Genomic DNA, 22,732 nt, shown 5'->3' with positions numbered 1-22,732 from the left:
TGTGTTGACCTAAGAGTGGACCTCAGTTTGAAGCTGGCTGCACTATATTTTGATTACCTGGCTCTATAATAACATCAGATATTTCTGTATAATAATTCATCTATTGTAGAAAAGTGCTTGATTTTTTTTACCATAGGGAAAATAAGTTCTCCAGAACCTGAGGTGATTATAGTCAGGATATTGTTGCACATGTGGGGTAATGTCACACCCTTTTTCTCTGCCACATTATCACTTTCTTTCTTTCTTTCTTTCTTTCTTTCTTTCTTTCTTTCTTTCTTTCTTTCTTTCTTTCTGTCTTTCTGTCTTTCTTTCTTTCTTTCCAATTTTTAGTCTGTAGTTTGTGTTTGCCGTTTTGATGTCCCAAAGCTAAATATGTTCACATATCTCAAAATCTCTACTTTAGATCACCATGGAGGACTAGCAGATGTGCCTGGTCATGTCAAATAGCAAAATATACTTCACATTTGATGGCCCTGACAGGCTCTGCAAACAGAAGATAGAAGACACAGGAGGAGGAGGCTGGGGGGAGGTTTGGGGGGTTGGCAAAGAAAACACTGAATCCTAAAAGGTTATTATTCTGTCATCTGTTGAAACAATTCTCCTGGTTTATATATGTGTGTGTGTGTGTGTGTGTGTGTGTGTGTGTGTGTGTGTGTGTGTGTGTGTGTGTGTGTGTGTGTGTGTGTGTGTGTGTGTATGTGTGTCCTGTCCCTGCCATGACTTTTCCTCCAGAATGCAGAGGGTGAGCTAAATGCAACGCAGCAAGAAAAGAGAAAAGAGAAATCAAATTCCCAAAACTATAACTAATCCCCTCCCCTCCATGGTTAGATTTTTTGCAGTGTTTGGTTTTGTTAACACACAAAATCCCTATTTGTTGACCCATACTCCTCCTCCCTCTTCCTCCTTTCCTCCTCCTCACGTTGTGGAATTCAGTGTCAGAGTCACTCCTCTCCCCTGCTGCTCCTCTCTGTGGTCAGTCTGCACGGAGGAATTCAATAGAAGAAAAAAGAAGTCGTCCTCTTTCTGAGGAGGTGCACACCCTGTAGTTGGAGGCCTCACCTGCCCTTCCTCCCTCATCCTCCCTCCCCTCTTCAGCTCCTGTCTGAGCCCTGCACCTGTTGTGACTCGTTGGCCAGGTGAAGGGGATCCTCTGGCCTTACGCTGTTGTTTCAGCTGACCTTAGCTGCAGGGCAATCAGGAACCCAGTCTACTCATTAGGCTCCACTGTTGCTCTCTATCTTTCTTTCTCTCCCTCTGTCTCCCTCCTTCTGTAACCCACCTCCCTCCCCTCCCCTCTGATCCCTACCCCCTCCCATTCCATCTTCGTCTAACCCACTCTGAGTCTGCTTGACGCTGTGGCTGTGGAGCTGCAGAAGTTTCCCTGCTGGAGTTAAAGTGTGGATCACATTGCAAGCAAAGGAAAGAAAAGGGTGAAGAAGATTTTTTCTGGTGGTGAGAAGAAGTTGAGGACTGTGGAGTTGGACAAGCAGCAGGTATGAAAAGCCAGACTGTGGTTGTGTCTGTGGCTCTGCTGGCCTTAGGCTGCTTGCTGATCCTCAGAGGAGCAGAGAGCGCAGGGGGGATAGTTTCTACCCGGGAGACTGAAGGGAAGAGGCAAGCAGAGGGTCAGCCACACGATGAGTCCCTGGATGACCCAGAAAGTGAGCAGCGTGGACTTGCAGTGGGCCCACACCCACTGGGAAGGAGTAGAAGGAACAGAAGATACACAGGGAGGGCTGCAGAGGCAGGTAAGTGGAGACAGTTGTGATTTTAATGATAAAAAAGGCATCAAAGTGATTCAGGTGTGATCTGAGGTTTTATAAAATCTTGCATGACAAATTCAGTTTCTGGCATCTTCAGCAAGCATGACTAAGTCCAGGTGTTTACCTGCATCTCCCCAGAAGACTGTAACAGCAAACGTTGACTTCTTTTCCTCAAGGTGAACAGCAGGAGAGACAGAGTCAAGCATCTTGCAAGCAGACGTTTATGACACTGACCCTTTCCCCAACATCTGTAGCGGCATGATTAATGCTGAATCTGGTGCACCGTCACCTTTGAAGAATGGATTTCTACCACAGCTTCAAACGAAACTCATACACATCAGTCCAGAGCAGCCCTCTGATATCCCAGTTTCAGTGTTAACATGTTGCTGAGGTGATACTGATACGTTTATGAGTGTCTGGACAGGCTTTCTGTCATTAAATCTGACTCGTGGTAAATAGAGCACAGCTAATGGAAAGAGAGGGAAGTGTTTTCCATGAAAGTGTCTCAGAACTTTAGACAACCTCAGAGGGAAATACTGATGGACCTCAAGCAGCCACTGAAATGAAGTTTGGCTGTCTGGATTTTCCTTTGCAGCACTGAGTTTGACACTGCAGGAAAGAAATGATCGCACCGGTTTCTTCTCATATTGCTCTTGAATGCTTGAAACAAAATAAAAGCCAGGGTTACATAAGCTTTTGATTTTTACAAAGGATTTGGCATTTAACTGTTACTGGAAGATTTTGAACTTTTCAGACGTTATTTTGTATCGCTGGAAAAAATGTAAAAACTGAAGCAGAGGAGGATTTATTCAGAGTTTACTGTTGATGATTGATGAGGCTGGTGAAGTGCTGGTGACTCAAATTAACAACCAAGAGGGAAAAAAATCATGTATACACGAATATTTATTCTGATCATGAGTGCTTCGTGCTTTATGTGATTCTGACTGAAAGTCAACAAAGTGACACTTTGGAAACCCTTTCCTCTGTTTTGTTTTTCTCTGTCAGCTATTCTTGGCAGAGTGAGGAGAGCTCCAGAAGAAGGCAAAAAGAAGAAGAAGGACAAAAAGAAGAACAAAGATCCAAATGCCACCAAAAAGCCCAAAACGGACAAAAAGGGAAAGAAGAAGGACAAACAGACGACCACAACTCCACCACCAACCACAACAGGTGAGGACAGGCCAGAGCAAAGCTTGGACTTGAGTGACTTTGGACTTGAATGAGTAATACTGACCTTTTACTCCTCTAATGCCTCCAGCGATCCCCACTGAACCTCCGACTGAACCTGAGACGTACACAGACTACGCCTACCCTGATCTTGGTGAGTGACAGACCTGTGGGAGTGATGTGGGAATAAAAAGTGATGTGATGTTATTCTGCTGTTTCAGTTTGTGGAACTGACACTCCATGCAAAACTCTCTATTAGCATCTAAACACAACAAACTGGGTTAGGCAGGTTTCCTTCATTAATCTTTACAAACAAAGGCACAGCGTGAAGATTCAAAGGGGTATCTCTGTTTGTTCACAAGGCTTGTGATTAGAAGATGATGAATTGAGTCATAGAGGGCTTTTTTTTATCCGGTGATGCCACATGAAGCCAGGATGAAGACTGCATGAAATAATAAACCCCCATCTATCTATCCTGAAAAAGTGTTCTCCTTAAGTATAAAGGACTCATCACAGCACTGGGTCAGGTGTACGTACCTGAGTGCCCCTGTTTTGGACCAGGTGTGGGGAGCTTTTCTTTACAGTCTTGGTGTGCTCAACTTCTGAGGTAGTGAGAGGTTGTTTGCATGTTTTCAAAACTCTTTCTGTGTGTGAGGAGGTTTGTTGATGCTGGGCTTTTTGAGTTGTTCTAAAGCTGCCTTGAAGCAATGGAGTTTGTTTCCTGTGTCTCTCCCATAATTTACTCTCAAGTCAGTTGTTTGCAGCAGTGGTTTGTGTTTGTAAAGCTTAGTTTAGTTGGGGGGACTTTTGTCTGTCTTCTTTATTTTGGATTTTCTCCCTGAATTTGATTTCAGTGGTTATTATTTTGGAATAACCTTCAGAACCATGTGGGCCACAACTGTCCCCCCATCCTGACATCAGGATAAAGAAAAGTTTTCAAATATCCCACCAATTTCCTGACCAGGGGGATTGTTAATACCATTTCACTGGGGTGGCCTTACTTGGGCTTGGTGAAATTTTGGAGGAGTTAAAAGGAAAAATGTTTGTCCAGAGTCTCTGTACTAACAGACAACACAAGAAATCTTGGGGCATTGAACTGTAAACAAAGCTGCATGCAACATGTTTAACAGCCCAAGTAGTTCATTTTCCCATGAGGGCCGTCTCTGACAAGTCTCATAGCCAATCTTAGTTTATAACTCCAAGTAGCACCAGAGATGGCCAACCACACAACTTTTCAACCAAACCAGTGCGAGTGCTAGTTCCAGGCCAGTACCTGAATTAGGACTGTTTCTTTGTGTTTTCGCAGACAAAGAACTGGCTCCAGGTGTTCAAAACTGGTGCTAACCAAGCACCAACTCTTTGCTGGGCCAAAGCTAATCTTGCTTTTCATTTATACTGGAACTGGGGAGTGGGAATAATGTCATCTTTGAGTTAAAAGCATCCCAGTTACCAAGTCAGAAAAAGTTGCCATAACAGCAATAGCTCTATAAAAAAACATCAAAGAACACTATGTATACAGCTCATTTATTGCAACAAACCCTAGTCAGATATGCAAGAAAAAAAGTAGAATATAACAGGAGACTAATTTCTGTTTACACAAGGGGCAGCCATCTTTGATTGTAAACTTGGGGGTGGTGTGGATCCGTCAACTGCCCAGTAGCAAATTCTGACCTCAGGGGGCGTTCTAATTGAAATTTGACACTCAGAACCAAGCGGCAACCTCTAGTCTAAGAACATGAGACAATGCGGTAGTGCTGAGATCTGCTGTTTCTCGAGTGTTCGCTTGAGGCTGGCTCCGGAAGTAGCGGAAGTCACATACACACCAAGTCAAAAAAAGCAGTTTTCAAAGCAGAAATTAACCTATTTACGGCCTGGTTCAAAAAACGTCTCCTGTCTGAGTCGCTAATTTTACTATCAGCACCCACTGTACGGGGGGATGAATTTTTTTCTAACTCTATATTAAGATTGCGAGACCCCCCAATAAGAGGCACAGCTGAGGGTCACATGACCGACAGGTGCCCTATGGCTGTAGGCGAAGCCCTTGCCACTACCAATATGGCCGCTATAGCCGATGTGCTTCATTTTCTGTTTCAGAAACAGACGGGTGACGTCGGCGAGACTACGTCCATGTTTTATACAGTCTATGCTCGGAACTCGTAAACTCTGACTTATGAGTACAAATGGAGCACACCATAAGCACTACATGGGGGCCAGAGGTGGGGCTACGGTGACTCAACGATAAGCGGTGAAAAAAGTCATTCTCAGAAAGGAAAGCTGCCGAGTGAGTCGTCTGTTGTTTAGTTGGCATTTCTTGATTCAGAACTCGAAATAGAAGTGAAATCAAAACAGCAATGCCTTGCCTCTCATATAGATCAGGTACCATATTTTAATAAACAGGCTAAAAAGCCTTGTGTTGTTTACACACAGAAAGAGAGACGGAGAGATGACCACACTCCGTGTTGCAAACAGTCAGGACAAGTAATGTAAAACAAATCTCTGCCTATTTTTAAGCACCAACTGTGCTGCCGCCCCCTGCTCTAAGCATCCTCAGCCGAAGCCACGTCCGTGGAACTGCTACATACGCACTGACATTTCACAGTTTGGCAATGACGTGTCTGTGATTTGGCTTTTTGTTGGTGGAAAACCAAACCAGTTCTTTGGAAGAATGTGATTAGAACCAACTAAGCTCTGGCACCAGCACCGAACACCTCTGGTGGAAAGGGGGTACCAGAGAAGGGCCCGTGCCTTCCTTGGCCTCCCCACCAGACACACCCCTGTACCCAACCTGGCCTGTGAAGCCTCCTTGGGTTTTAAGACATTATTTAAAAAGGGGGACTTGAACCCTTCTAGTTTCCCTTTTCTCCAACATCACAACAGAAAATTTTAAATCACACAATTCTCAAAAAGTTCTCAAAAATTCTCAAAAATTTGTTTCAACATGCAGTTGATAAGGAACTTATCAACTTAAGCTGACTTCTCTCTTCTTCCTGTCGTGTTTTCTGTATTATGTATGGATCAAGTTTTAAGGAGATCCCCTTTCCAAAAAAAACAACATAATCATCTTAAAAACAGAAGTTTCTCTAAAGATTCTCCTGTAACATTCAGTCCAGATATCTGAGTCATCAGTCATCCTTTCTCTGCTTCTCTGTCAGAAAATGAGTACTGGAAACCTGAGGACGACGACTACTGGGACGCAGACCCCACTTCCAGACCCCCATCTCAGGTCACAGACCCTCCGTACGACTACTGGAAACCTGAGGAGGGAGACCCAGCTGCTCCAGTGACAGACGCTTACGATGACTTCTGGAAACCTGAGGAGGAAGACCCAGCTGCCCCAGTAACAGACGCTTACGATGACTTCTGGAAACCAGCGGAGAAGGAGCCGTCCACCCCAGCACCTGAGAATTACGACTACTGGACACTAGATAATAAAGATCCGTACGCCCCTGTGACTGATAACTACGACAGCTACTGGAAGGAGCCGGACCCTACGCCCCCTGCCCCAGAGGTTGATGGGAAGGCCGGGACAGATGATAATGATTACTGGGATGCCACATGTGAGTCTGAGTCTCTGCTTTTGTTTTTATTGAAGGATTTTTGTGGGAGGACAGTTTAAAAGATTGAACCATAATGACCTCTTTATTGTTACAATGATCTGCAGAATTCTTTGTAACCACAACTCAAAGGTTTTGAGTTTACATGGAGGTATTGTTTGAACGAAACTGGACTCAAAATGTTGGACTTTCATTCTGATGTATTTCAGATAAGGTTACTCTTTAGATAAACAGAAGTGGATGACCAGATAGTGTGTCAAATAATCATGGGGAATATGATGAGGAGGAGAGAGCTCAGAGAGTTTATTCAGTTTCAGGAGCAGCTTAAACGTTCACTAAACTCCAAACTAGGTTTATTTTTCCTCAGCTGTCTCAACCCATCACTGCTGTTTCTGGGTATCTAGAGATGAAGCGGTGAGTCCTGGTTGAAATATGTGGATGAAATGTGTTTCAGAGATGGAGAGAAGGAAGTGGTTTAACAGGATCCCCATCGTGAATGAGTTTAATTTGATCGCAGACAGCCACATGACTCATCTGTGATACAGACTCATCACTTTCCTTAAATAAAAAACGACAGCTTTATGGAAAATTTCAACTCAGGCCCTGAACACAGCTCTGGAGATAATGATGGGATGTGGGACAAGAAGCTCGCAATGTTTCTGATTGACTTGATTTAATGTGTTGTCAGAGAACGATCTGTGAGACTTTAACTCAACCACTTTAAAAACATTCTCAGTTTGAAAGGACACACAGTGAAAAATGTTCAACCACGATGAATAACTTACTGCTGCTAAAGCAAAAGTCTGAACTAGTTTTGGTCATATCTGTTTTATGATGGAGGATTAGGGTTATGTTCAAGAAGAAAAACAAAATATGACATTAAGCTCATAAGTTTTATATAGAAAAAGTCATAAATTCATGAGAATAAATGTATTATCTTAGTCTGTAGCTATAGGCTGTCAGAAGATCTAAGAAATGTAGTTTGAAGAATATGAGATCTCACGGTTCTGATGACACTACGCCCTTCCTGGGTGAAGTCATTTAACATTTCTGTATCATATTTTATCAGTGCTGCAATTTGCAGACGTTTCTTTGGAGTAAGACCAAGTGTTGTGTAGAGATAGACCGATATGGATTTTTTGGGGCCGATACCGATACTGATTATTAGTAGGCAAGGAGGCCGATGTCTGATATTTGAAGCCGATATGAATTTGCAGTCAAAGTGAAATTATTGGTGTAAAACATTTGAACAACACAAACTCCAACACTTAACTGCCATTAAAAGCCTTCAAGCATATGTTTATTAAACAGCTCCCAGACTTAGCAGAATGTTTTATAAAGTTAAATAAAACTTTAAAAAGTAAATAGCTAGTTTTCTACAATAAATAAAGTCTTTCCAAGTTTTCTATGTAATGACAACAAAACTGGACAGAATTGAGTTTGTGCTGCCTTTTACAGGCATGTAATGCAGTTGAATGAATTTTCTGTTTGGTTTTACATGACTGATTTTAAATGTTTTGACCATCCAGGGCTTCCATAGTGTAGACTGGGAGAAACTCTGTACAGAGAAGCATCAACAAGCAGCTCCTGGATGTCTGCAGTTAAAAAAAATGTCTTATCATTTTTAAGGGGCAGAAAAACATATTCCTGTGGGTTTTGATAAGAGGAGTGATTTTTGTGTCCGTGAAAGTTAAAATGAGTTCATAGACAATAAGATAGTCACAATGCTAATTGCGTTAGCCTGTCAATGGAATTTTCCAATGACATTAGCATTATCTGCCTTTGGAGTAAAAAAATAAAAGGCCAATATGCCCCAAAATGCCAAATATCGGCCCCGATAATCGGTCCGCCATTAATCGGTCTATCACTAGTGTTGTGCCATAAAGTGACTGTCTGCCAGAAACTGATTAAACAGCCTTTATTTGTGAAACCTATACTTAAGTACAACTTCACAAGATGGTCCACCATCTTTTTTTTGTACAGATGGTCTCCTGATAGCCTATAGCTATCACTATATAGATTTTTGGCTTAAATCTTTTAAAATAATTAGTTTATTCTCGTAAATTAATGAGATTAATCTAGTAAATTCACTTTTTTTCCTTTTTTTTACATGACCCAAATCCCTGTCTGAAATTTTTTGATTGACTCAGGAATTTGTTTATTTTCATTTTTGTTTTGTTTTTTGCAAGAGAGGGACATCAAAGACTTCCTTAAAAAATGCTGCTTCTTAGTAATCCCAAAATAGTTTCATATCTTTTGAGGTTATCAGTGCTGGACTCTGACCACGTGCAGTATTTCAAAGTACTCCATCATCCACCTGAAGTCAGCGCACTGTCTCTACTTATTTTTTTCCACAGAGTCAGATGCTGGAAACATTTTGTCGTGTGGTTCTTTCACCCTCACCGAGACCCGACCGGACATGTTGTCATTACTGTTTGTTTCCAGCAGACTGTACCGCACTGCTGCTCCTCCAACATTTCCACTGATTCACCCACACTCACCCGTCCAGCCTCCTCTGTTACTCCAATCATGCCTGTGCTTGACCTTTTAAAGTATTAACTATGTTTTATTTTTCATATCCTGCAGACGAGGTGCCGGATAATCTCCCATTCCCAGATGGTAAAGAGGTCAGCCCTGAGATTGTTGTAGAAACTCTACCAGGTAACTGCTGCCATTTACTCACAACAGAACTTCATTCATTCACCAATACTTAAGGCCAGACAGTTAAACTGGCAAAGAAAAAAATCAGGCTTATGATGAAGATAAAAAGTCCTGTCCATCCCCGCCTTCAGTCTGAAGCAGATGATAAATCATGAAAAAGTCCACATGTGGGAAAAACAGCGCAGCCAGTCTGGGTTAATCTGCCCTACTTTTCACACAGGGGTGGGTGGATCCACTTTGTTCTCCTGAGTCAACAAAACTTTCTGTCATTAGATCACAACTCTGTTTTCATTCTTGTAAATGGAAATGAAAGATTTAACAGCTGGATTATATGGTAGGCGTCACAGTGGCATCCACACAGACAACAGTGGTTGTGGTTGAGTAAATCACGGCTGCTCTGAACTATAAAGCCCTGCACACTGAACCATGTAAACCTCATGTAATCTTCCTCTGTCACTGTGTGTCTGAATGTCTGAACCACACGGCTGACTTTTTGTTTTTCTTAACACAGAGGAGCCGACAACCACTTCTCCTTATGAAGGGACGTGGTATGACGAATACGACGAATATGGTACATACGCACACGCTAACACACGTGTATATGTTTTAAATAAGATAATCTGCACAGAGACTTCATGCTTTTGCTGTGTTAATGGCATGAAAAATCCTAGAAAATCATGCACAGACACTGCCGCACATGTTGGTGTGTTTTCATAAAATGATCCCTGTATTTTGTTTTCCACAGGGAGAAAAGAAAACGGAGAGACAGACGATAAATGGGTTGAGAGGGAGCGAGAGAGGGCGGCAAAAGAAAGAGAAAGAGAAGAGAAAGGTAAGGAAACTCACATATGGACTTCTTTTTTTTTCCTTACATAACTCTGCTCTGCTCTGTCATGTCAGACTACATACGATCATACCGTTTCCAGAGCAGAGAACACGGCCTGTGACCTGAGCTCAAAGTGCTGACAGATTACCGCTCAAAGTGTTTGTCTCCCTGCTTCACATTCCTGTCATAAGACAATGCAGATGTGATTTCCTGCTCCACTAATGTCAGTTAGTCTGTGCTACATGCTTTCACTTGCACAACAGGGACAAAAGTTCACTGTTGCAAAACAAAATGAAGAGGATCCAGACAAGATTAAGAGGTCTCATGAGCTGGATAGAAGCAGAGAGGAGGTGGGTTCCCCGAGAGCGATCCACATGCAGAGGATCAGTGTGGGTGATGATAAAGAAAAGGTTCTGCAAAGAGGGATTAGCGAGCAGAGGATGTTGTAATTTCATCGCCACGTGTCGGCTGCGTGTAGAGAGGTTAGCTGGTGGTGAAGGCGAGCCTGGAGGTGATGATATATAACGCTGTCAGAGCTGGTGTCAAGAGGGCACTTCCTGTGTGCACGCTCTGCTGGGTGTGAGCCGAGGAGAAAGGTGCAAAAATCAGTTTCTGAGGCTTGAATCAGCAGATGTGTCCCTGCACACACACACACACACTCATATGGGTTAACACTGATGGCTGCATGTGTTTGTTTATATATACATTCATGTGAGGAAGCTCATAACATGTTTCACAGTCAGTAAGACTTCTGGCAACCAGACGACAAGCAATAAACTACAGAATGTCAGTGTGGCTTAGAGTTAAAGTGTGTCAGGTGGTGAATAATGCGAGTGATGGATGATTCTTCTTCTGCCATAAACTCTCTTTGTCAGGATGATACGAGTCTGATCAGAGACTGGGAGGGAAATCACAACATCTACAACATCTGGGTTGTTTTTCCTCTGCAATCCAGCCTTCCAGGTCTCCTTGGGGACCTTTGGCACGTGAAATTTGCGAAATAATGAAAAGTTCCTAAATTCCGGGCAGAGAGAAAGAGAGAAGAATATGCAGCCAAGACTGAACGATTTATTCTGTATTAAGTCTGTTTTTCTGACCTCTTCCAGAGAGAGCCCAGAAGCTGAAGGAGGCAGAGGAGCGGGCCAGGAACAGACCACGTGTTTTCAAAGAGCCAAAGAGTACGTCCTCTGTCAGTCTGTTCACATGCGGGGGAAACATTGCACAAGCTACGCTAATATGATTAACATATCATTTGTTTTTCCTCTGTGTACGTGGCAGAGTGTCCCCCCCTGGGGATGGAGTCACATAAGATCGAGTCAGACCAGCTCTCAGCCTCCTCCATGTCTCAGTATATCTTTGCACCCCAGAGGGCAAGACTCAACATGCAGGTACGCAACAATCAAAGCAGGACACACACCACAGCTAACACTTACACACTGCCAGACGAGAATTAAACACCCGGTACCAGACACATGTTGGAAAATACTGTTATTGCTGTCTGTCGCTTCCATTAGCTGCTTTATAGTCAATGAATGCTTTTAGCAGGTCGGTGATAAAAACAGCTGATAAATCTTTTTGAGGTTTCTGCCGACCTCAGCTGATTTTAGATAAGAAAACTCAGAAGCTGTAATTTACACGCAGAGTTTGAGTCAGAACACATGTCAGGGTTTGATGAACTGATGTGTTTTATGCTCCGGCCTCTCTGGTTCACAGGGCTCAGATGATGAAGATAGTATGAGAGGAGGCGCGTGGTGCGCTAACTCTGAGGACAGGATCCACTGGTTTGAGATCGACGCTCGCAGAGAGACAGAGTTCACAGGAGTCATCACACAAGGACGCGACTCATCCATTGAGTAAGACACGAGCAAACAAGGAGCACACACACTGCTTTGATGTTGAAACAAACGTGTCACCCACCACGTTTCGTCTCTCCAGGAACGACTTTGTGACGTCCTACTTCCTGGCCTTCAGTAATGACAGCAGGGAATGGACCACAATCCACGATGGATACGCAGACTGGGTAAATCCACCTACAATCATTCCGCTTCCTTGAGCACCGGCTCCCTCTTCCTCACCTGGCTGACTTCTTCCCTCTATTACTCTCCTCTTTCATCCAGCTGTTCTTCGGAAACAGCGATAAAGACACTCCAGTGATGAACCAGCTGGCGGAGCCGGTGTTGGCTCGCTACATGAGGATCATCCCTCAGAGCTGGAACGGCTCCTTGTGTATGAGGCTGGAAGTGCTGGGCTGCCCGCTGCCTGGTGAGCCCTTTGACACAGAAACCAACATATGCCACGAATGTGACTTAAACCTGCACAGTTCACCTCAAAAACACTTCCGATTTGTTGATTTATCTTTGACAGATCCAGCTGATCTCCTGTACAGGCAAAATGAAGTGACTCCAGTCGATTACTTGAAGTTCAAGCATCACAGCTACACAGAGATGGTCACAGTGAGTCTTGTCACACGCTCCACTACCATGTCTCACGAATCTCCTGTTTAAATGTTGAGCTGATGTGACTTACCTGCCATAGCGTCTGATTACAAGGTTTGAATACTAACCTCCCACTGTTTGATCTCTTCCTGTGTTCAGCTCATGAAGTCAGTGCATGACGAGTGTCCCAACATCACCAACATTTACAGTCTGGGCCGCAGCACCAAGGGACTTGAAATCATGGCTATGGTCATCTCTGGAAACCCCTCGGAGCACGAGATAGGTGTGAATGTGTTCACAATGTCTGTTCATATCAGTCATTTGTACAGTGAAACAGCTCGTACTTAAAGTTTTATTTGTAATCATGTGTTTTTAATAGCACATAAAAATCTTTAAAGAGTGTTTTCAGTCAGTCAAAAACCAAAAGCAGCTGTTTTCTGGGCAGCAGACTGAAATTGTGATCAGTCGAAGCTAAAAACCTGAGGGCTGATGGGCCATGATGGCTCCACTGAAGATTCCTGTAAATCCTAAATAAACACCAGGTGGAGAGTGAGGGGATTAGGAAGAAGGGACAAACAGCTTCAGTCTTGTCCCGTTGTCTCTGTAGGTGAGCCAGAGTTTCGCTTCACGGCTGGTCTTCACGGGAACGAGGTCGTGGGTCGGGAGATGATCCTACTCCTCATGCAGTACCTGTGCAAAGAGTACAAAGACAGAAACCCCAGAGTGCAGCGGCTGGTGGAGGGAATACGCATCCACCTGGTGCCTTCACTCAACCCTGACGGACATGTGGAAGCTTTTGAAGCGGTAAGGAGTTACATCCTTCAACAATCTTGTTCACATCTTGTCTGACAAACCAAAAAGGAAAGAAAAAACTAGAGCATCATGTTTTTCTGTACGTGTCTCACTCCCAAATTCTGTCCTGCAGGGATCAGAGCTTAGCGGGTGGACGACTGGACACTTCACTGAGGCCGGCTTTGACATCTTCCAGAACTTTCCAGACTTGAACGGCATCTTGTGGGATGCTGAGGATAAGGGCATGGTGCCTAAAATCACCCCCAACCACCATGTTCCCATACCAGCGGGCTTTGAGAGCAACAGCTCGGTAAGGAGTCTTCAAACTTTATCCTCACAGCACTGAGGCAAGGATCTTCACCTTTTGAGTGTCCGCTGGCAGCTGCTTCAATGTAATTGTCTTAGAGGTATTTACTGTGCGCTGGTGTCAGTGACAGAGTAAAAATAGCTGTGGTCTCTGTGTATGAAAATTGAGGGAACACTGTGCTAACGCAGGGTTTGAGCTCGACCTTCTGTGTGATGTGGATCCACCTGTTTTTGTTCCAGATTGCAGTGGAAACCAGGGCCATAATCTCCTGGATGGAAAGCCATCCATTTGTGCTGGGTGCGAACTTCCAGGGCGGAGAATCACTTGTGGCCTATCCTTATGACAGCTTACGTCTCAACAAGCCCGCCGAGAGCCAGAAACCCCACAGCCGCCAGAAAAGACAGTACGACTGCTCCTGTCCTCTTCCTGCTGTCTTCTGTTTGAGCCTTTGCATGACACACATTCATCATCTGAGTCCTCCTGTGTAGCTCTGCAGTCATCACTAATTATTATTCTCACAGGTACGAGGAGGAAGGTTTTGATGTGACAGAGTGGGGGAGGGGCTACCAGGAGGAGCCAGAGGAAGACTGGAGAGGAAGAGGATATTCAGAGCCGGAGGAGGAGTGGAGGGGTCACGGCTACGATCAGGGTTATGATCGTGGCTACGATCGCGGTTATGACCATGGGTATGATCGCACATACGACAGAGGCTATGATCGAGGCCATGACCCAGGCCACGACCCAGGCTACAACCACGGCTACGACCCCAGTTACAACCAAGGGTACGGCCGCCAAGAGGAGGAAGAGGATGACAGAGGAAGGAATGCCGGCTATCAGTACAGCGAGCCTGAAGATGAGCCTCGGGTGATTCCGGATGAGTCTCTCTTCAGGTGGCTGGCTGTGTCCTACGCCTCCACCCATCTGACCATGACACACACCTACCGCGGCTCCTGCCATGGAGACACCTCCGCAGGGGCACACGGCATCGTCAACAGGGCCAAATGGAAGCCGATCACAGGAAGTAAGTGGAGGCCAGGAGGTCAAACCTTCTGCTTCTGTCTGCAGGTGTTTGGACTGTCAGCCTGGTTCATAACACCCCCTGGTGGTGCTTTATATGAACTGTTCACTTCTTTCAGGTATGAATGACTTCAGCTACCTTCACACCAACTGCTTAGAGCTGTCCGTGTTCCTGGGATGTGATAAGTTCCCTCATGAGAGTGAGCTGGCGCACGAGTGGGAGAAAAACAGGGAAGCAATGCTCACCTTCATGGAGCAGGTCAGTCACACACACACACACACACACACACACACACACACACACACACACACACACACACACACACACACACACACACACCAACCAGCCCTACATGTGCCATGACCTCTTTTATAAATGCTGTTGGATCATTGGTACAAAACAACAGCTGTTTCTCCTCCTTTTCCAGGTGCATCGGGGCATCAGGGGGATTGTAAAGGATCAGCAGGGGAACCCCATCGGAAACGCCTCTGTGTCTGTAGAGGGGGTCGACCATGATGTCACTACAGGTACAGGACTTGTTCTTTTTACCTTCAGAAGGTTGTTACCTTACAGTTTTAAAACTGAAGCCAATGAAGAAGTGTGTTGAAACTTGTAGTTTTAGTTCTCAAAGTGTCTGTCTCTGACCTTCATCAGGCAAGCAGTTCAATCAAAAGGGCAGGACGTCTGAGACCGAAAGTTGCAAATAAATTATTTTCTTGCAAGTTAGACAGTGTGCGGGGGTCCACCTTCTTGTTCAAATCGTCTTTTTTCTCAGACGCACCTGTCTCCTGAATTAGATGTGCGAAGAACTCTCCTGTTTAGTTCTAAAAGTGTGGAGTGATCCAGAGCAAAGGCTCCCAAAGTGGGGGGATCTTAAAACACTCACAGGAGGAGATAAGGGTTAAATTTTATATGAAACCATATAAAAATATGAATAGAAAATGTTTAAACTGTTTTTCACTGTTCTTTCTTCTCATGAGACCCCTGAGGTGACCAAGACATAAAAAATGATAGGAAGTCTAATTTTCTCCCCATCAGTTAAACTAAAAACTCAGGGGTCTCTTTTGTTTGGTTTTGTCTTTTTTTTGACACCACTTTTTTAGAGTCATAAGCTGAAAAGTTCAGGACCCCCTGATTTAGATCAAGGGTTCTCAAACGTTTTAGACCATGGACCTCTTTTCAGGTAAAACATTGAGGTTGTTGTTATTTTTTTCTATTATTGCGTACTAAAAAGTGACAGGCAAACATATCCGAATTGATCTCATGGCACCAAACTAAATCAGGCCGGAGTGTCGGAAAAAATCAGATTTTATTGGTGCAAGAGATCCTGGTTTGTTGATTTACCTTTTCAGTGATACAGCACACTTTTACAATTGTTTTTTAATTATTACACCGAGCCCCCAAGCTATGGTTCATGGACATCTTAAGGTCCTGGAACCCAATTTCAAGAACTCCTGAGTTAGAGCATCTCTACCATGGTAACCAGTCTGTCATGATGGAGAACATGATGGTGACAGAACTTTTACTTTCTGCGATGTCTAAAAAAAACACTGCTTAAACCATAAAACAAAATTGTGTACCCTCTCTGCTTTAAGCGACTAATGTGTCTCCTTTTCACCCTACAGCACCAACAGGGGACTTCTGGCGTCTCTTGAACCCAGGGGAGTATCGTGTGACAGCTCGGGCTGAGGGCTTCTCCCCAGTGACTAAAGTGTGTGTGGTGGGTTACCAATCTGGAGCAACCGCTTGCAGCTTCAACCTGGCCAAGTCCAACTGGGACCGCATCAAACAGGTGAGACGCTGCCATCCTGAACCAAGCCTGAAATATCAGCTGGTCTGGTTCTTAAAACTCAGGAGTGTCCACAGTGGATCATTCTTGGGGTGTTAAACATTAACTCATTCTTTGGAGAAAGACCGTAGCTCATGATTTTCAATTCTACATCGAAAGTTTTAAAAACCTCTGACTTGCTGCTAAGGACAAACCAGGAAGATGAGAAAAATAAAGCTTCTGGTTAAAGCTTAAAGATGTTTGTACAAACATTAAAGACGCTTTAGAGCTTCATTCTCTCCCTTTCTGTGTGTGTGTTTGTGAAGCAGAAAACTTACCCTTGACCTGCCAACAGTAGTAATAATACATGTCTTCCATGTCTGCAGATCATGGCCCTCCATGGAAACAAGCCAATCCGACTCAGTTATAGCAACAACAGACTACAGTATCCTGCAGTCACCAACGGCAACAGGCGTGTGGCTAACGGCAACAACGGGTACTCAGGAAACTCTCGCCTCAGCATAGACCAGAAGAGGAGGCTCAGGTTAGCCCGCCTGCAGCGCCTTCGGAGACTTCGATTAATGAGGCTACGATCTACCACAACGTTACCCCCGACAACCACCATCCCCACAACGCCAGAGACCACCACATCCTGGTACGACTCCTGGGTCATAGGAGAGGGTCAGTCGTCAACGCCTGGAGGCTTCACGGACTCAATCCTGGATTATAACTATGAGTATAAGATAGATGACTATTGAAGCGAGCGCACACGTCAGTAAACATGCACCAGTCCTCTCATTCTCCTAGCTCCTGCTGCCGCGGTGTATTCTGAGCATCACACGACGGTTTCTCTTTATACAAGTCAGCCGCAGGAATGAAGAGAATGCTAACTATATTATTGTATAGTGTCTCTATTACTTGACAAACTGCCTCTTCATAGAAACAGATCCTGGTAATGATACCCCAGTTTGATGGCTCACACTGCATTTCTCTCACTGTTCTCTTTCTCAGTCTTTTTAATGAACTCTTTTGTTTTCATGAAAAGTTTTTTATTGTAGATGCACATAAACAAAGTCATGACCGTTTTTTTTTTACATCACCAGAGTTGAATTATTTACAATGTTTTCATCCATGACAGAGGTGTTTTTTTACAGTATGAGCAGTCGTTAAAGGTACAGAAGTGTCTGTAACAGAGGAGTTAGAAAAAAGAACGTCTTCTGTCGCGTTTCCTCAGACACAGCTGTAATTAAGGAGTGATTTTCTAATAAAGGCTTGTTCATACATAATGCACGTCTTGGTTTGTCTGTTAGATCAGCAGGAAGTGATCACTCAGTGGCTGATGTTCATCTCACTCTCCTCATCCTCGTCGGCAGAGAAAGCAGAGAAGCTGATGGGTTCACACTCAAGAGTGCGTAGATTAACCAGACATGCTGTTTGGGTGCTGCTGAACTCTGGAATAGTAACCAGGAGGACTTCCTGACCATCAGGACCTGGTAAAAGGAGAGGAGAAGAAATATATTGCTGTTAAACCCTTAAATAGGGATGTCCCGATATCACATTTTCACTTCCGATACGATACCGATACTGCAGCATTGAGTATTGGCCGATACCGATATTAATCTGATACGATATCAGCATTAAACATGCATACTTTTATCACTTATTTTGTTGTATGTCATGTTAGAAAAGGCTTGATTAAGAGATATTATTCAAACAAAGAACAGTAGTCAGCAACAGTAGGTATGAGGAAAAACTGACCCATTTATTATTAACCAATGGGTAACAGAAATTTTAACATTAAACATAAAAAATACTAGCCATTGAATAAAATAAAGAATAAATTAGAAGACCCAGAAAATAACCTAAATAAATCAAATAAAATCAGCAGGAGCGGAGTCTGGAATGGACTGCTTATATCAGAGATTTTAGATGCATTCCAATACGATACCGATATTTGTTGTTTTGCTGATATTGGACCGATATCCGATATTAATATTGGACTGGGACACCTCTACCCTTAAATGAGGAAAACAAGTTGCACTGGTTTTGAGGACATAGTCTGCTTTTGACAGGGTCCCAGAAGAAGAAGGGAGAACTTAGCGATCAAGCGATACCAGGTTTTCAAGGCGCCATCCCAAAAGTTAGAGAACAGCTCAGACTTTTTTTTTAGGACACTGATAAAATATAACAGTTTACTGATGCTAAAATCCATTAAACCAAACACACTGTAATATTCATGGTTATCTTAGCCTAGGGCAAATTATGGCCCACAGGCCACATTTGGCCCCTTGGGTGTCCCTGTGTGGTCCGTTCAAGGTCAATCATAAATTAGAATGCAAATGAAAAAAATAATGCCAGCACACAAGACAACTGTGTGGCTCTTACTTTGGAAAGCGTGACATTTGGCATGGACACACTTGCGCATGAGTCCTGTGTTAACAGCGACAAGCGATGAAGTTCAACAAATCCAAACTAGACCCCCATCACTGACGATCACCTCTCAGCTGTCCCTCACAGCCACCACAGATATTCAGCCAGATTTCAATGAGCTCGTTCAAACACAAGACAGACTAGATTTTCCTCACTGCAGAAGTAAAATGAAGTAAAAAATGTTCAAGTTATCGTTTTTTTCTGTATAAAAAGTTACTTGTATAAAGTTGTTTTACAGTTCTTCAGAATTCATGGAGCAGGGATCACTGAGGCAAACGAGTGGTATAGAGGGCTGCTTGTCTGATTCAAACTTCCTGAACAAATCACTTTCTAATAATAATAACAGTAGTAGTGGTAATACTATTTGAAGAGACTGCCCACGTGTTAGAGTTTATTATTCCGCAATATTATTAATGATTAAAACAACAGTGATGGTGGGAAATGTATATTAATTCCTGGAAGGAGCTCCATTGTGACCTCACAGGCACCTTAAGTGTTTTTTCCAGGCGCCCAGGTGCTTGCAGGTGACCTCCGTCATGGAGACTAAGACACTAAACAAAAAAATGAAACACTAATGAAATGACTGTTTTTGTTTGTACTGTTTTTACTTCTATAGGAGTATTTTCCTATTTGACCTACACCACAATTTCACATATTTACAAAGTATCCTTACTCTTCTGGTAACCAGTAGCAGCTAATCTAAACAAACAACTAAGTACATTTTACAGTACAATAGGAAAAGTTAATACTGAGCAGGATTAGTTATTGTTATTGTTTGTATGGCCCACTGACACAATTAAGGTCAGTCATGTGGCCCCTTGTCGAAATTTATTGCCCACCCTTGGTTTACTTGGACTTTAACGCAGGAAGCAGTACAATAGCCGGTAACTCTGTTTTACAAAGTTATCATTCTGGATGGAAAAATTGTGATTGAAAAAAAAACAAAACACTAATTGTTACTCAAAGTCCTTCATTCCCTCTGCTATTTAGCTTCTAAACACAGATCACACCCATTGTTAATGACAATGCTTTGTACATTGAAGAGGTTGCATGTTTCTTTGAGCGCCATCTCCTGGGTGACAAAATGTAACTTATTCTGTATGAGATGCAGCACACTTTTGAAAATGAAAACAAAAAAGAAATCAAAAATGCATCTTATTCACTGAGTAGATTTAAGCAATCGTCTAACAGTTTTTGTGAACTGACCTTTGATGAGCTTGGACCCAAAGGTTGGTGCATTTCCACTGAAGTAAACATGTGGACACTCCTCCAGGATGAAAGGGTCTTTATGGTAAAATGGGTAACAACCTGCAAGACATGTGCAGACACTAGAGTTAGTCAGTCAAACACTCCTTTGTTTGTTTGTTTGTTTTACATCCTCTCGTGTGGCTGACCTAGTGTATCAGGAGCTGTGGGGGCCAGGTGACTGAGTCTCAGCGTCTCCTCCAGTATTTCCAGGTGGCTGTCTCTGCTGCTGTACCTCTGGATGTCACAGACGTTCTGGCCTGATGTGCCCAGAAACCTGTGAGGAATCAAAAACACAGAAACTGACACTTTCAACCTTCACACACTCAGTGAGGATCCAAAGCTCAATGCAAGCTAAGAGATGGTGACGATGTGTGGTTTTACCTCACTCCATCAATATTAGCTTGGTGTGGATTAGAGGCTAACTGAAGAGTCGGATACACCGACGACAGTGGGAACATGCAGCGATGGAGGGGCTGCTGTGGGAGGGTGTAGTTGGTGGGATCATACTGACCCGGCATGACATCCACTGGGAGTGAGGCCTAGAAAGACCAGGAGACCGTGAGTTTGATAAAACTTCTGATGGTATCACAAACACATACCATGAATTCAATAATATTCTGATCTCACAGTAAAAAAATCAAATCACAGATTGAAAAATCATGACAATGAATAGAGACTCACAACAAGCTGAAGCAGCAGCTCATCCAGCAGGCGCATTGCATCCACACTTCCAGCCTGAGTTTTCTTGGTCAGGTATTTTGCCTTTGGAGATGGATCAACCAGAACAGGATTTTAATGATTTTAAGTTAGCTGGTTCTGTTTTCTTCTTTCTAAACAAGCAGAAACAACAATCTGTGCGTATGAATAAACGGATGTTAGATCCCTAACCTTGGTTGATGCATCCTTGTCCTGTGTGCTTTGACTCAGAAGGTTTCCAGCCAGTAGGACTCTGGAGATTGTGGCTGCTCCGCTCTGTTCCCCCTGGTCACCAAGCTGACCTGTCACCATGTCAACCAGCAACTGCAGCCCCAGCATGCTGTCAGCCTGGCTACTACCAAGACCAAGTCCTGAAGCCAGGAGCACAAACCTGCATGAGAACCAAGAAAGAAACATTTTAAAATGAGATCATAAAAAGACCAGTTTCCACAGTGTGTGTCTGTGCATGTTTACCTGTCAGAGCTGAGTGCAGGTCTTGGTTTTTGTGGGGGAAGATCAGCCATGCAGAAGTCCTCAACTGTGAACTTGCCATCATTCCTCTCTGCTCCATAGATTGCAATAACACTGCCTGGAGCAAAAAGAGTCAAAAGATAAGCAATGCAAAGACAGCTGTGTTTTTGAAACGCTTGATACGATGCTGAGATCCTTCTTTTATGCAAGATCAGATCCTAACCTGTGACACACTTGTCTCTGTCGATTTTGCCCTCAAGTTTAATCCTCTGCAGCTCATCCTCCAGAATGAGCTCATCTGTCTCACTGATGTATTTGGCTCGTGCAGGCTGAGGTAACAGGTTGTGCTGCAGGTGAAAGAAAAAAACAAGAGTCATCAGACATGACATCTGTCAACAGATTATTTTCATTAGTCTTGTGTGTTGAGGGTCAGCCTGTGAATGGATCGTGATAACTTACCTCATCACTGATCTCTTTCAGAATAGAAGGCTGCAAGTCCATACGCTTGAATAAGGTTCCCACAATGCAACACTGCTCCCCTGTCTGAAGATCACACAGCTTCCTGATCTGCACATCTGAACCTGGGAGGAAGACATTTCATAAAACACACTTCAGTTAATAAAGGACAGGTGTTTACAGTGTCTGTGCGCTGAACTCACCCCACTTCTGCTTGGCTCTCTCTGAGAGCAACGGTCTCATCTGCATAAGCCGAGCTGCGTAAATATGAGCATACTGCCGGTTGAAACTCCTCTCCCCAACTTTGTAGAGCTCAGAGCAAGGACTGTAAGATAGTGACATCCTCTCAAACACAGGACCCTGGTCCTCGGAGGCCGGGCGAGAGAGCAGAGAGGAGCCCTGCTTCTGGGCACTCAGGTCGGAGAACATGGCTGTTGGATTAAAGGAAAGACGAGGTTGCTCGTTGTCGTACTTAGTTCTACTATAAAGTAAACTTAACTTCAATGTTACAAGTTATTCCACTATAACCGCCCAAAAAAATTAACAACTTACTGTCATATTTATAAACAAGCTAACAAGACAGACTGAAGCATAACTATGCGGCAAGGTAACGTTACCGAACTCTCTGAAGTGCAGGTTTCTGCCAGATCACCACCAACACAGCAGGACGTAAGAGTCGTTACCGAATGAACCCAGTTGTTGAGCTGTTTCTTGTTTTGGTGAGAGATGTGCCAAATTCCTGCCAGATAGAATTCCCGCGAAATCACAGGGGTCCGAAGGCGCCTGTGTCTTCGTGATGAGTCATCGCGGACGTTCCGGCTCTAAGAACCGACTCTTTGAAGCGAACAACACAAGCCTGGGGAGCGATTGATTAATTTTTTTTCTCTCCGCACATGATTGGTTCAGACGTGTGGGGTCCTCTGTGTCCACCATAGACTGTACTACAAATGGACTTAGTGTCCATGACGTCACCCTCCTGTTTATGAAATGGATTTTTGAAGCAAATTGTTGATGGCGGTGGCTGTACTGGAAATGAGGCTGGTTTTGAGTCTCCACACTAGCAGCTATAGGATGTCCACCTGTCAGCTGAGCTGAGCCTCTGATAAACTGATAATTTGAATAGCTCATGTCAGATCAACTGCT

The 22,732-nt window shown here is 43.8% G+C and overlaps 2 protein-coding genes across 2 annotated transcripts; one reads left to right on the top strand and one right to left on the bottom strand.

Annotated features, from left to right (window-relative positions):
* The first annotated feature begins 629 nt into the window (after window positions 1-629).
* On the top strand, window positions 630-17,643 carry aebp1b (AE binding protein 1b). The gene is made up of 22 exons (XM_074670201.1): window positions 630-1,748; window positions 2,769-2,930; window positions 3,019-3,081; window positions 6,080-6,484; window positions 9,068-9,142; window positions 9,654-9,713; window positions 9,888-9,974; window positions 11,075-11,146; window positions 11,247-11,356; window positions 11,682-11,821; window positions 11,904-11,988; window positions 12,086-12,230; window positions 12,333-12,421; window positions 12,563-12,686; window positions 13,011-13,207; window positions 13,329-13,505; window positions 13,742-13,905; window positions 14,024-14,523; window positions 14,639-14,778; window positions 14,948-15,047; window positions 16,146-16,312; window positions 16,675-17,643. Exons 1-22 carry the CDS (start codon window positions 1,496-1,498, stop codon window positions 17,044-17,046), a joined length of 3,687 nt encoding a protein of 1,228 aa, XP_074526302.1. The 5' UTR covers window positions 630-1,495; the 3' UTR covers window positions 17,047-17,643.
* pold2 (polymerase (DNA directed), delta 2, regulatory subunit) lies at window positions 17,538-22,387 on the bottom strand. The gene is made up of 11 exons (XM_074670202.1): window positions 22,207-22,387; window positions 21,793-22,020; window positions 21,593-21,714; window positions 21,357-21,480; window positions 21,137-21,251; window positions 20,855-21,053; window positions 20,648-20,728; window positions 20,348-20,505; window positions 20,113-20,240; window positions 19,925-20,026; window positions 17,538-17,778 (listed from the first exon to the last, which is right to left on the bottom strand). The coding sequence occupies exons 2-11, from the start codon at window positions 22,016-22,018 to the stop codon at window positions 17,618-17,620; spliced, it is 1,416 nt and encodes a 471-aa protein (XP_074526303.1). The 5' UTR covers window positions 22,019-22,020; window positions 22,207-22,387; the 3' UTR covers window positions 17,538-17,617.
* Between the last annotated feature and the right edge of the window lie 345 nt (window positions 22,388-22,732).

Source organism: Halichoeres trimaculatus, unplaced genomic scaffold, assembly GCF_033239565.1.
Source record: "Halichoeres trimaculatus isolate MK-OKI-2021-1 unplaced genomic scaffold, fHalTri1.1 fHalTri1_scaffold_5, whole genome shotgun sequence".
Lineage (NCBI taxonomy): Eukaryota > Metazoa > Chordata > Actinopteri > Labriformes > Labridae > Halichoeres > Halichoeres trimaculatus.
The sequence above is the reverse complement of the archived record's forward strand: the minus strand, read 5'-3'. Positions and strand labels throughout refer to the sequence as shown.